The sequence below is a fragment of the Accipiter gentilis genome, chromosome 13 (assembly GCF_929443795.1).
Source record: "Accipiter gentilis chromosome 13, bAccGen1.1, whole genome shotgun sequence".
NCBI lineage: Eukaryota > Metazoa > Chordata > Aves > Accipitriformes > Accipitridae > Astur > Astur gentilis.
The window spans coordinates 4,588,376-4,603,117 of record NC_064892.1 but is presented as its reverse complement, the minus strand read 5'-3'; the positions used below and the strand labels follow the sequence as shown (position 1 = coordinate 4,603,117).

Below are 14,742 nucleotides of genomic sequence, written 5' to 3'. Positions count from 1 at the left end.
GGGGAAGCTAAAAGGGGAAATAACACCTCTAATCCAGCTTCTGGTAAATAGGCTGCCAGCTTTTAAAATGAGTTTCCTTTCTATTAGTCAGAATATTATGCTAAGCCTTAAGCATTAGTTTTTTATGTTGCCATAGCAGCCTTATTCCTGCAGGGTTGTGACCTGCGATGATTACAGTACAAAGCTTATAGGGTCTTGAAACCCCCTTTGAAGATGAAAAGTCTTTGATGGTTTATATTTATGCAAATCTCTTAGATATGATTTACCCAACTGAGACTGAATGGAGAGATGATTAAAATTCCCTTTCCTTTGATATCCATTAATAGTCAAATATTCCTTAAATTTAAAATATATGCATATGTTATTTTTGTCTTTATTTACTAATATATTTTTGCCTTACCTGCGATATGTTTATCTCTGCGCAAATTACTCGATCTGGACAGACATAATAGATTTACAATATAGGGCTGAGGATTCCCCCCCCCCCCCCTTTTTTTTTTTTTTCCCCTTTTGAAAGGGGAAAAATCTGTGCAAGAGCTTTTGTATGTTTCCAGATGATAGATTTTGGAATTTGGGCTACCCCACTGGCAGCTCAGAGCTAGCTGTGAACTGGTCTCATGGAAAAAATTGGCAAGCTTTGGTCTTCAAAGAATTAAACTTCCTTTTTAAGGCCTTCCTAGGTAAGCTAAAAAATTATGAAGAAAAGCCTATTGAACAAAAGGGTAACGGTGCCGTAATGAATAATACGGATGCCACTTAGAAGGCTGGGGAGCGCTTCCAGTGATGGCAGTGCTGGACCTGAAACAAAACCGGACCTCAGGTACAGCAGCACTTCATTGTTTTCCAGAGCCCGTGGATTTGCATTTCACTAAGCCAGGGTGAGAGGTGCTAAGCCTGGATTTTTTTTTTTGGATTTTTTTTTTTTTTGCCAACCAGCCTCCAAACTCAGAAATGTATGGGAATGCTGTGGTTCCAAATCGTAGGCCTTGTTAAAAGCTGGTTTAATTTTTTTAATTATAAGTTTAGGGGGTGGGGCGGGGTGTTGTTACAGCCAGGTAAAAATCTAACATGTTATATATACATGTAGACTGTTCTTTTTTTTTTTTTTCTCTCTCTGATAGCTCATACTGTCTAGTTTTAGTTTTCAGACAAATTCTTACACCATCTAAAAGACCGAACACTTGTAGAACCAATGAATTTTATCCCCTTTGTGGAAACTGCAGTGGGCTTGCTCAATTTTAAGGTAAGCAGGTCTTGAAGTGTTCATATTTTGCCATCTCAGCAAACTAGGATAAGCAGAATACTCCCCAGTCTCCCCCTAATTTCATCAAGGAAGAGACGTTAAAGAATACTAAACATATTGTTCGATCCCCTAAAACATTTGTACGTTGAACTCTCATGTTTGTATTGTAAAGGCCTTCATAAATTGAAAATTCAGTTCAGTGACAGAACAGTTCCAGACAGTCCATGCCAAATACCAAAACCTCTCTCATTACTGTTATAATTTTTAACACACTTGGAGTAGGAACTGGGCTTCTACAAAGATTTTAAATACTCACGTTGTGGCAATACACTTGCTATTTAGTAGCTATCAAACTCAACTTTTGTATAACATTTAATTAGAAAAAAAGAATTAATCATCATTTCACTGTTGCTTATCTGGCATCTTTATAATGGTTTCTACTGATAACATTACAACCAAATTTCATGTTACCCTTTTATTGTGTGTATGATGGGGTGTTTAATGGTAAGATTAGAAGTATAATTAACTTTGAAAATATGAAATATCTGAAGAACGTGCCCCTTTTTTAGGGTAATTTTAGATCAAATCTTATTTTTAAAGTGCATTTTAATATAAATTACTCCCCAACCTTTACTATCAAGTCCAGGTTTTTCAGAAAGGCAAGGCAGCATGGTAATGAAACAGAAGATCTCGTGCATGCACCAGGAATTCAGCATTCCCCTCCCAAGCTCTAAGGGAAAAGTTTCGGACCAGCTGAGGACACACACATCTGAAGTACCTCCAGAAGTACCGGCAGGCTTCACGAGCAGCCTGCTCATTCGATACAGCCATTTATCTTACAACACACGCTAACCTATCTGGGAACATAATAAAGCAGTAACCAAATAGACATGCTCCTGTCCGGTGTGCATACACAGAATTAAATCATATTTTAAACCAGCTGAGGTTTTTTCTTCACCTACAGTATTTTATAGTGGAATTTTGAATATTCCTGATGTTGGCAGGAGAGTTGCCTTTTAGAGCACTCTGTTAAAGAATAATTTCTTGTCCCACCAGCTGCCATGGAAGAACACTCATTAGTAGAGCTGGTAATTACATCTCTCTCCACGTGTCTCTCTCCACGTACCTTAGCCTTAAAAAATATTAATATTATCCAAACATGGATATAAAATAGTAGTATTTTGGAAATGCACTCGTTCATAGAATAGCTACAGCAGCAAAATTTTTCTTGCTTTTATTTTAATACTTCTCTGCAGCACTTGTTGCATTTTTAACTTCCTTAGCTAGTTTTTAGTTATATGTAGCAGAAGACATTAAATTGGCAATCCTATAAGGAATCCTTATATCCTATAAGGAATCTACAATCGTTTTAAACCATTCATATTATTTATTTAATAAAAGAGATTCTGATCTTTATTTCTGCTCTCATGTGGGTATATTACATGTCAGACAAATCAAATTTAATACTTTTTCTTTGCTTTTAAGCAGTATTTGACAAATGTTTTGTTTCATATTGTTGCATAAATATCTGAAGTAGTGATCACAGTAATACCCAGGCATTACGTCAACCAGGAGGTAGGGAATCTACTACGATATCCTGTATTTACACAGTCTAAGCATATAGGTGCTTAGGGAACGATAATGTTTTCTGTTTTGCTGAGTCATTTTAAAGCACTGTGCATAGCCGAGCACCCACAATGGCTTTGCTTAATAATAGCAATTTTAGGCTGAAGGATTTTGGTAACACTGAGTCGCTGTAATATCCTCTGTAGTCTCTCTGTGTCCTGCACTTCTGTAGCAATTAATACTCTGTTCTCATTTGAAGGCTGTCTGTGAAGAAGCACTGAGAACAGGATCCCAGGTTGGCTTTCATTTGGACGCAGTCGTCTTTGGAGGAGAGGATTTCCGTGCCAGCATAGGTTGTTACCTGTGTGTTTACTATAAATGTTAATGTATGGCATTTGCACTGGAGAAGCCCGATGTGATTTATGGCCATTGCTTTTCCAACAGCAATAATTAAAGTAATGACGACACTTGATTCTGCATTTTACATTTTCACTTTTCACCTTAATTTTTTTCAATGCAGAATGTGTCACTGGCAGATTAAAATGCGGTCCCTGCATGTTACAGGGCACTGACACTTTCTTGTGCTTCTTGCCAGGCAGTACCGAATATTACTGAAAAAAAACCCCAAAACCTGTTGAGTCACTGAAATTATTTAAAAATATAATACCCACAAGAAACATGCACATGCTTTTAAGAACTACATTAAAAGTCCTAAAATTCCAGTGTCTGCTTCATCACTGTTTTACAGACAATTATTAGTCAGGATTTTGACATCATACACCAGTACTCCTCTGCTATATTTTGCTTTTATAAATTTACTTTGAATATGTCTCATGTCAATACAGCTGTGCATTCATGTGAAAGCACTATTAGCCTTCCTCGGAAATAAAAAGCATTTCACAATTTCTTTTATGAGAGGCCACTTACCTTCTTATTAATCTGATTCAGTTTAAAGATAAAAGTGCAGAGCTATCAACATTTAAATTAAAAATAAGTACATTAATGTAAAAATTAGCATTGCTTTAATAAAATATTCCTTACAAACTGGAAAACTGTGTCTAAGTAGTGACCCTGAGGAAAGCAAACACATTATTACTACTATCATTATTATTATTATTATTATTATCATCATCATCATCATCATTATTATTATTATTATTTCACACCAGCCTTCACGTGAGCATGTTGCTTAGCTGGTGCCCTCTGAGCACATGAAGTCTCATGAATACTTTCACTTCTTCTCAGAAGTCATCTACCATCATTTTTTCATCCAAATACTAAAGCTTAAATATTCAGCTTAGGACATCAGTTGTGACAAGAATCAGAACCAAGGAAAGTGCAATTCTATTCTCAGTGTGAATTTTTTAACCATTTATTTGTACCCAGTGTATCAATTTGTGTAAAGCTTCTCTTGCTGTAATGCTTCTAACTGTACTTACAGTAATTAATATAATCAAATAATTACTTCATGTTAGTCCCAAGTCAGCAGTCCTTACCTGCTGAAGACTTAAGGCTTACAACTTCTGATTTGAACTAAATCAAAATCTGAATTTTATCAGCTAGTGTTTAAAGACAGATTTATTCATTTTTTACTAAAGCACCTTTTTTTTTTCTCAGAAGACTCTCAGTTTGACAATATAGCCTTGCACCCCTCTTTTGCTTTCTAAATTGGTTAAATGAAATCTCAAACTTTCATTTTTTTAATGTAGGAAATATTTAAAATAGGAAGGTTTTAAACACTCTTGCCAGCTTTTCTTTGTTTTCATTGTTTTTGTAGGTGCAACAAGCAGTAAGGAAACTCACGATATTCTATATGCCAGGCAAAAAATAATAGTCACAGCAAAGGCATTTGGCCTTCAAGCAATAGACCTTGTTTACATCGATTTCCGAGATGAAGAAGGGCTCCGCAGGCAATCAAGAGAAGGTGCCTCAATGGGATTCACTGGTATGGCTTTCTGCCGATGTCTCAAAATAATGCTTAGCTTCTTCAATTCAAATATATTGCTACATTTACTGTCACTTAGACAAACAACCTGATTTTTATTTCAGGTCATTTATTGAAAAACTCAGTAATACCAAGCTCTTCTATGTTTATTAGCACCTTTAAAATTGGGTCTGGAATTTTTCCCTGAAAAGTCACAGGCCGCTTTTTAAAAGCACATCCCATGAAGCGTGTGACTGTTTTTGAAGAGAAGTTGGGGTAGAGGCTGTGCCGTAATTCTTCCCATCACAGAGCACGGGAAAGGCGACACTACTCTGCGATGACCACTCTACAATTGCTTTTTAAAATATGTGGTTCCTGTTCTCCTATTTTTTTCAAATGGCAGTTATTAAAAAATACTTTTTAGGCGACGGACTTGAGAAGCAAATCTCGTATGCTAATTGCTAGGGGAAAGTTATTTTCTTATTATTTCCTTTGATTTGTTTTTCGTCTCCTGGCTCCCCTCCCAGTAAGTGCTGGTGACACCTACGGGTATTGGCAGACAGCAAGAGCAGCAGGCTCCTTGCCCCAGAGTCCGGTAATGCAGCCTGTTACCCTGTGATTGGTGTACCAGATCACTCGGACACCCTGGTGGGACAGCGCAGCCACCAAAGACTGGGGGTTTGCAATAGAAATCAGCCGTCTGACGCATGCATTAGAGAATTCTAGCGCAAAGGACGAACATTTTACGTTTTTTGTCTCTGTCCATCGTTCAGGGTGTACGTACGGTCATAGTGCATCTCTTAGGGTTTTATTACCAAAGGCGTGGGTCCTGGTAATGCCAGCTAGCAAACCGTATCTTTACAGTTAGCGGTATAGGATATCTCAAAGCACCAAGCAAAAAAAACCAAGCGTTCTTTTACGTGGTCTTGACGTGCCCACGAAAGAATAGCAACCGATGCTCTTCAGCACAAACTCTGCCTTACTGTCTGTTGAGCTTCAACATTTGCAAAACCAGATCTTGTTTCAGAGGCAAAACGGTTAGCTCCTCGCAGCTACATTATCCACGTCCCTGTGGACTTCCACCCTGCATTCGCCTGCGATTGAAGTTGGGAAAATAATAGAGCTCCTGAGTGGTAGCACCTGCTGATGGCTACCTGATCTCGACCAGGATTTCCTAGCTTAAGGAAAGGCTTGATTTTTGAAGAAACTTAAGCATCTGAACCTCCTGTTGACAGAAGATGGAGTTGCAGATGCCTAGCACCATTGAGAGCACTCTTTTTGAACGCTTAATGTGTATTTAAATACTTAACTCGGGCTGCCAATGTAGGAAATTTAGAAACGCTCAGCATAAACAATGTTGACGGTGGTTTGGGCTCCACTGACTTTATGGTGGAAGTTGTCTGACATCAGGATAGGGTCCAGATAGGAGACAAGTAAAAAGGTCACATGTGGCAATTTAGGGCATAAAGTGAATTTCTAATTTGTCCATAGAGGTGTCTTGCCTTTCCGTATGAGGAGTAAAGATCAGCAAAAGCTACAGGCTTCATTAGGGTGAACTCACAGCTCCTGCTCTCTGCCTTCTGCCCTTCCACAGCTATCATCAACACGTTTCAAAAATCCAGCAAACAGCCTGACAACCAGTCCAACCATAATTAGAGATGGGGCAATACTGACTCTTCTGATTCGGTGGCCCAAAAAAAAAAAAAAAAAAAAAAAAAAAATTAAAAAATCTGTTTAAGTAAAATTTTTGGTAAAAAAGAAAAAAAATATTTGCCATTGATCCAAAACATTTCACTTGTTCTTTTGTTTCTTTTGCTTTCAGTTTATCTAATGTTTTTATAATCTTTCTTGCTTGGTTTGATTAAAATAACATGTCATTTCAAAACTGAAAGCAAAACCATTCTGTTCCAAAACTATATAAATTAAACATTTTAACTTTTCCAATTTAATATTCATCACAGAAAATTACAAATGGGTCTTAGCTTAATCCATGACCTTGTATATAGCAGAAGTCTGCAGATCATATTTGCTATTGACAGTCCTCTAATAACGTGAGAATAAACTACTGAAATGTCGCCTTAATAACGAGTTCAAAACACACATTTTTTGTTATTTTAAAATATTTAAGATCCCTTCCTGCTACTTCTTCACAAAGAATCAAAATCATTGAAATCAACAGGACTAAAAGGAGCTGAGGTTTCCAAATTGTTCTCTTAGCTGGAGAACACACACTTACTTGCATGCATAGGGCCAAATTCATCACGCTCAAAACTAATGCAAATCCAAAATATTCAGCAGTTACATGTCCTTAGATTTTGCCGTATTCACATTTAGACCAGTAGAATTGGCCTTAATGTAATCAAATATGTTCACTCAAGATTAAACAAGTGAAATAATATAACAAAGAATTTACCAGCTATTTAGTTACTACTGTGACCCTCATTGCTTATTGTAGCTGTTTTCTTTTCCAGTTATCTTAAAAGCAGTCTGGTTTTCCTTCAGTGAGTGTGTTTACATGAAATCAAATGTTTTCAAATGTAATCTAGCCAAATTAATAGAAGATTTATATGTATATTTATATATACATTGTATATATGTGTATTGGGGGATAGATACACACACACACACACGCGCACACACACACACATACACACCTGGCAAGAAGTTTTACGATACCAGAACTCACGGACTTAAAGTCAGAGTGTTGCCTATATAAATGGTCATCATTTTTAGGAATGTTTTTGTAAAAAATTAAGTAAACCTTGCCACAAGCTTTAGCAGCTGACTTAGTCATTATAGAAAGTCCTGTCCTACATGCTGAGAAACCAGATATAAATACGAAACACTATAGGTTTCCTCTCTTTTTGCAGTCTTTTGTAGAAGACTAAAATGACACCATCATACAGTTACCTAAAAGACTTGACAGGTATTGATTTAAAGCACGATATATCAAGTGGTACTGTAAAAAGGATTTCATGGTCATAAATTTTAATGTCTTCCAATTTTGCACTCTCTCAGTAACTTGTCAATAACAACAATTCTGTTTAAAATATTTGCTTCATTCCTGCATGGCATTACGTCTATTATACAGTTATTTGGATACATAATCTGTGACAAAAATCAACTGAGTGCTATAAATCAAAAGTTAGATTACATTCTCTGTAAATTGTTCAGGAGAGTTTTACTGATAAAAAGTATAGCTTACTGCTCAGATCTCTTTATCAAAAGCAAATCTTTTTACAGAAATGTTTTACACTTTAAAAAATCATATATGGGTATTTTTATTTTTGTTATAATTATAGACTGACTTTAAATATAATTTTAAATATATTCTACATTTTTCCCAGAAAGTTAAGCTCCTTAGGATTTTGCAGGAATTATTTGTGCACCCTTCAATTTTAGAATGAGTAGTTTAGCTAGGCAGAATTTGTTGTATTACAAATAAGGAACATCATAATCTTATTAATGGTGACATTTGATTAAATTGACTAAAAAACCTTTGATTAGACCTACTGTAAAGCACGTTAGTTAAGAAAAATCTGTCTCCATGTAATTTCTTTCAAAAAAATACAGTTCTTACTGAGTTTTAAGCTTTTACCTATTTTTAAGGTATTTTTTAAATAGACATTGAAATTTCAAGCTGAATATTTGGATGCCCGTAAGATCATGAACTCAAGGTTGTTTAATAGGAAATAAAATAAAATGGAGCTACTTGTGGCTCTTTAGCAAAGAAATGTAACAACACTAAAAAAATCACTATTTCTTTGCTCATTAAATCAAGTACATTGCGCCGCTGCACCCCCAGATTTTGTCTGCGCTCCAGCTTATCACCCAGACCCACTGCAGTCCGATAAAAGTAATCCCAGTGTTTTTGCAGCGGTAATTTCATTTAAAATAGGTGCGTGTCTGCGGTCACGCATGAGACTCCTCAGACCCAAGCGATGGGCTGATTTCTAGCGTACGGCTGCCTTCCCGTCAGTAAGAACACGGGAGCAGACGCCGCTGTGCGCAGGAAACCTCCTCGGGTCCTGACCCGTCCAACTTTTTCCTGGCGTGCAAAAATCTCGCTCCCGCGAGAGGCGGCGGCGCGCGGGGGGACGGCGGGGCTGCGGGACCCTCGGCGTGCGGGAGGCTGCTCACTTGACGGCAGGTTTGCAGGATCAGGCTCATCCCTCTAACTAGTTTTGTTGTCTGGCACGGGAGGCGAGTCATTTATTCCGCAGGAAGCTGGGAATTATGGTAGCCTCTCTTTCTTAAAACGCTTTGAAACCCAAGTGCAGAAATCACACCGGTCTGTGAAATTCCCTTAGAAATGAACTAATAATGTCAGATGTTACACTTCTAAAACTGTCAAACAAATTAGATATGTATTTGTTTTAAGGTAGCTAAATACAAACCAGATTAAAACGGATTATGTGCCTGTCTATTCATGTTTGAAAATCTCAAGTGAAAGAAAGGCACCATCTATTTTTATTTTCTTAACATATGTTTATACAAGAAAGGATTAAAAAAAAGTGCTTCATGAAATCTCCGGGCACCACTGGCAGTTGTTTAATATACCGGTGACTAAATAAATATTGCAACCTACCTGGAACTGCTAACTGTTGCAACAACAACATTTTAAACACCGTTGAGGATTTTATGATGCTAAGCCAATACTGAGAATTTAGAGCATGATCCTTAGGTGACTGGTAGCTTTTCAGTCCTACAAATCTCTTGCCATCTTCTTCAGATCTGATTTTCTGAACGCATTTTAATACAACTTATTTAAGAGTGGCTGGAGCTGTTATTTATATAGTTAAATTCAGAGATTATTATTATTATTATACTTAAGTGTTATTGACTGCCCTGGACAAACAATTGCACCTGAAACAACTGAGAGAAGATGTATGGATTGAAATGGGGAGGGAGGAGAAAGAATCGTGGGTTCTTTCAAACAATATTGAACGCAAGCGTAGCTCAAGATATTTTTATTCTTTAAAAAAACTGGCAAAAGGCTATCTGCCTGTTGTTCAGTTTAAAAAATAAAAGAAACCAAGTAAAATAATCAGTTAAAGAGCAAGAAAGTCTGCGAGGCATATGAGAGCCTCAAGTGGTTGGAACATTTTGCTTGAACATCTGTTTGTCGATGCATGATTCTGGTGTTATTAATCTTCTTTGTAGGTAAGCAGGTGATTCACCCCAACCAAATTGCTGTTGTCCAGGAACAGTTCTCTCCGAGCCCTGAAAAAATAAAGTGGGCACAAGAACTGATTTCTGCTTTTGAAGAACATCAGCGATTAGGCAAGGTAAATATTTTGTTAATATGCCATAGTGGAAACCAAATTTGAATAGTATTTAAGATTTAGAAAGATTAGTGATGGCTCTTTGCATTTATCTTATGAAGTGTGCTGTAACTGAGAGTAGTGCTCGTGAAGTCTGTATCTGGATAGACTATAGAGTGTATATTTATTATAAATGTGTCACTTCCCAATATATTTACAAATAGACCACTATCTTTTTCTCCGCCACCCCCCCCCCCAAATGTTTTAACTTTAATTCTTTGATTACACAGCCTTTTCAGTACCTGCATATATCTACAGCATTGGTGAATTAAAACCGCTTCTCCATTATGCCGCAGAATCACGGTCTTGCTGTCATAGGAAAATATTTGCAATCGAAAGGCAGGTAGCCTGGCAGATGACTCGGACTGCTTGTGCAGACATCATTTACGGGAAGAAATAAACCGATTAGGAAATCTTGCTTTTCTAAAAAATCTCTGTGTTGGTAAACCTGTTTCACTTTTGGGGGGTTGATCCTGCAAACATCCCTAGTAGTGAGTGAATTTACTTTTGAGCAAAACTGCTTGCAGATTGCGGTTCTTAATCATTAAAAATGGGAATGTTTTATGTGCATTTGTACCAATTGCTGGACCTGAAATTTGGATAGAGGAGAAAGCAAATTAACACTAGAATATGATTGTTCCTAATTTAGTGCATCATTGAGTCTCACGTTTCCTGCTCTGTGGGTTTCTGCTATGTAAATATTGCGGTGGTGATGCACAATCTGTCTCCACTTTGTGCCAGTAATACTTAAATTAGGGGTCGCCTGAAGGAAGATTTTATGCTAGTTGCGGCATTGTCAGTTAATTATCTTAAAGGTTATTTGCTATAATCCAGTTTGCCTCTTTTTGAAAGAAAAAAAGTTGCAGCTAAATATGTTTATCTTAGTTGCAGCCAAGCCCGGGCTAGTTAAGAAGCAAAGTCCCGATGTCAGAATGGGGAGCGCAGATGAGCGGGATCGGTTCGTGTGAGCTTGTGTGGCATTCAAGTGGGAAACAAATCTCTTCAGTAGTGAAGTTCAGATATATAAGACTGTGCGTAGCGTCTCACTTTCTCCGGTGCCGTATAAAGGTTTTCTGTACATTTCTTCACTTTCTGGTGGGTAGAAATAGATTGGGGGGGGTGCCTCCCCCGTTCCCCTGCATTTCTAATACTGCAGATGTTGTGCGTTAGAAATGCTAAAATGGTCAAAGCAGAAATGATGCTTTCATCCCAGGGTAAAAGTGTGACAAGGTATTTGCTGTTGCTCTGCCCTTCTCTTTGCTAGGCTATCGCATCCCCTCTGTGGTACCTGGGCGCTTCCAGTACCTCCATGACTACAATATTCGGGTGCTGTCCTGAGCAGTTATTTCAGAGTCACTATTAGGATGCTGTATGCCTGTATCTCGTTCTTCTGTTCCCTCGATTTTGAAATGTAGATGTCTTCACGCAAACAATTTAGAAATAGAAAATGTACGACTGGTTTTGCCCATTACTCTGATTTACAAAGCTTGGCTCCCTTACAAAAGGCACCATTATAAACATACTGCTGGCACAAATGTGTAGGCAGGTAGATGCAGAAAGAAAAAAGTCAAACAACATAGCCAAATATTGTTTATGTTTATGATGTGTATAATACTATTCATTCATCTGAATTTAGTGTCAGAAACTCGTCTAAGGAATACCCGTGTCATATGAACAATCAATGAGGAGACTGGACTGAATTTAACTCTAGTCCCAGTATCACACAGTCATGAAGCCAAACGTGTTTAATATTGAAGAATTCCATATTAGGCAAGCATTAGTCCTTGGATTTGTTTTGAAGCTGTTCTTTTACTGACATAATGCTGGTTTCTTGCTACGATCAGCCATTCGGGGGAGGGGGGGTTGGATCTGAGGTTTTGTTGGTTATTTTTAATAAATGCTTTTAAAATAGGTTGTAAGCTTCTATAATCGGCTGCAAGAACAGATTTGCTGAGGGTTTGTGGTTTGGGCTATTTTTTTAACCAACCAGGTTGCATGCTTCATATATTTTTGCATGTAGCCGTCTATCAATGAAAAAGGACTGGCAGGTTAATATGTGAACTTCTAGATCTTATATCACCACCGTATTGCCGGGCTTCATAACAAAATGGGAGAAATAGTTTTCCATGTAGCGCTCCAAACTTCTCAACCGAGTTTGCAATTTGGTACTATAAATGTGTCAGTAAGAAGAGCTTGGACGGTCTGATTACTTAATTTTTTTTCCAAAGCAAACATATCTCACTGAGGGATCCTCTTGCTCTGCGTCCTAGCAACATGCTCAAATGTAAGTAATAACTCTTCCCCTACCACCTCCTGACAAATACTCCACACAGCGGTTTTAGTAATCCTCGTGTCCTAATGAAACACCTCTTCTGTTTTCCTTTTCCTTTTATTATATTAAAGTGTTCATGTCAGTAAGACTGAAAATATAGCTGTGGTTAATACGGTCGAGACTTGCATGGTTTTGCCATGTTATTAATCAAAGTTGAAAGCCTGGAAAAAATAAATGTGAGGGATTTGTGCGGCTGTTTGTGTGGTAGATAAGTTACTGGTCTGCAGTCTCTGGGATCATAGTTTGTTATTAATTGGGTTTAAAGTTTGATGCCCTTAGTCAACAATATTTTCTATGAAAATGCAGTAATAAGCTTTTATAATCTATTCCAGTTTGAGAGCTACAATTGCCGCAATGATCTTTCTTTGAGAGAAGGCTGAACCAGGCTACTTCATCCTGGAGGCTGAAATGCTTTGACATAGTAGCCCCCAAATGTGAGTACTGAGGTCAGGAAAAATTAGGATCTCAGATGAGCGCTGCGGAATTGGAGATGCTGTGGCGGTGTCTGAGCAGAAGAAAATTAGAGAGCTAACCAGCTAGCCAAAAGTATTTGGGCTTACCTTACGGAGATAGTCTTGTCTGAGGGATTGTTTTGATTTGGCTTCTAGGCTGGTTTGGGGGGGGGGTCACATTCTAATCTGACTGAGAAATAGCATATGTAGCAAATACACGGTAATATATTTTGTATTGTATACAACTATTTATTAAGTGCACTCTTTTGTCTAGAACTTTGAGATCTAAAAATGAAAAGTACTTAAAAAGAAAAGTATTATTTCCATATCATTTCAATATTTTTCCAGTAGAATTGCATGACTAGGGGATATAATTTTCAAAATTTTAAAATTCATCCTAAAGAAAGCAGGCATAGCTGTTGGGAAAGTCTAAATATAAGATAAATGTCAGAGTGTGTTCAAAAATGAAAAAGAAGGGTAATAAATATTGTTCTGGTACTCTAAAGGACAGTTTCTATTCTAAATTTCTGAAGTATGTGTACTGCATTAAACAGGGAAGTGATCTTGTAAATCCAGATTAACCGAGTCCAAGAGGGTAGAGTTAGTGGGAAAAGTTACTAGTTTATTTCAAGAAAAATACCTGACTTCTACCAAGGAAGGTACAATAGTCTTTACTAGGTGAGTAATTCCTGCATTTACATTACCAATACACTAGATACAGGAATATAATCCCTTCTATGTGTAGTTAGTGTTTATACATGCCAAGAAAGTAACACACTGAAAATGCTTTTTTTGAGCCATTTGACTTGTAAATACATCAGGCACAATATCATTATCATAACAGGTTCTTCCCAAGTCACCTGGTTTTTAAATAAAATTTAGACAGAAAGAAAAAGCAGAAAAGTAAAGTAAGAGGTCGCTTACACATTTATCTCATGTACTAGTTAATAAATGCTTTCAAAGCACCCACCCATTAAGCCAGGGAATAGCTAAATGCTGCCGCCGAAGTTGCCTGTCAGGTAAGGATTATTTAGAGTTAAGGTAAGTAATTCACAAACCTAAGCTGTAATATGGGTTGAATATTTCAGATCCCATGGGGCAAAACCGAAGAAATATCTGTACACGCCACATACAAATGCACAGAGTGCTTCTGAGAAGACCTTTAGCGTATGTTTCTTGCATTATATTCTGTACCATTGTATATCGTGTTCCCGGCGGCTGAGGAATAATATATATGAACTCCAGCGATTTGACAAACTATACAGTTTCTTTTACAGACCTTTCCAGGATTATGAAAAATCTTAGGAATGCATTTATTTACACAGCATCTACCCAACAAAGGAATGGAAATTTCCAGCAGTGGCTCCCTTATAATGCTCTTTGTTTAGGAAAAGCTACCCCAAGCCACTGTATCTTGGAGACGATGCGCCCTCATGCTTGGGCCAGATCCAGCTCCCACCGCCTCCCGGGGAGGTCTCTCCCGGCTGCCCTCCCTCTCCCGGCAGTGCTACAACCCCCCGGGAGGGCTTTCCGCGTATGGACCCAGCCACGAGGGATCCATCCCATCCCAATCCAGCCCGCTGGGAGAGCGGGACCGTGCACCGGGGGCAGCAGGCTCCTCCGGGCTGCCGGATGCACTGGAGCATCCCTCCAGCACGGGGCGGTGCGGGACCCCATCAACCCATGGGGATTATATTGAGTTTATACCTCGGGGCTCTGACGTGGAGCTGGGGGTGCAGAAACAGCCTGGCTCCCCTCGCCCGGGACAAACCGCAAGCAGAGATTTGAGGTGCCACCAACTAAGCGGGATCCCATCCCGGGGCGACGTCAGCAGCACCAGGTACCTCTGTGCACGCTGGGCTGCAGGAGGATGCAGGGCATTCGCTGTCATTTATGTTAAT

The 14,742-nt window shown here is 38.3% G+C and overlaps 1 protein-coding gene across 5 annotated transcripts in view; it reads left to right on the top strand.

The window, feature by feature from the left end:
- Positions 1–14,742, top strand: part of CLYBL (citramalyl-CoA lyase) — a 174,738-nt gene that overhangs the window by 148,614 nt on the left and 11,382 nt on the right. For 3 of the 5 annotated variants that reach the window (XM_049816090.1, XM_049816089.1, XM_049816092.1), the window contains exons 4-7: positions 1,142–1,243; positions 3,069–3,162; positions 4,587–4,754; positions 9,897–10,021. In XM_049816090.1, coding sequence (XP_049672047.1) covers positions 1,142–1,243; positions 3,069–3,162; positions 4,587–4,754; positions 9,897–10,021 — 489 coding nt within the window. Of the gene's footprint in view, positions 1–1,141; positions 1,244–3,068; positions 3,163–4,586; positions 4,755–9,896; positions 10,022–10,942; positions 12,342–12,721; positions 12,793–14,742 lie in introns of those variants that run through there. The other 2 variants (XR_007508029.1, XR_007508028.1) reach the window with 2 other exon arrangements.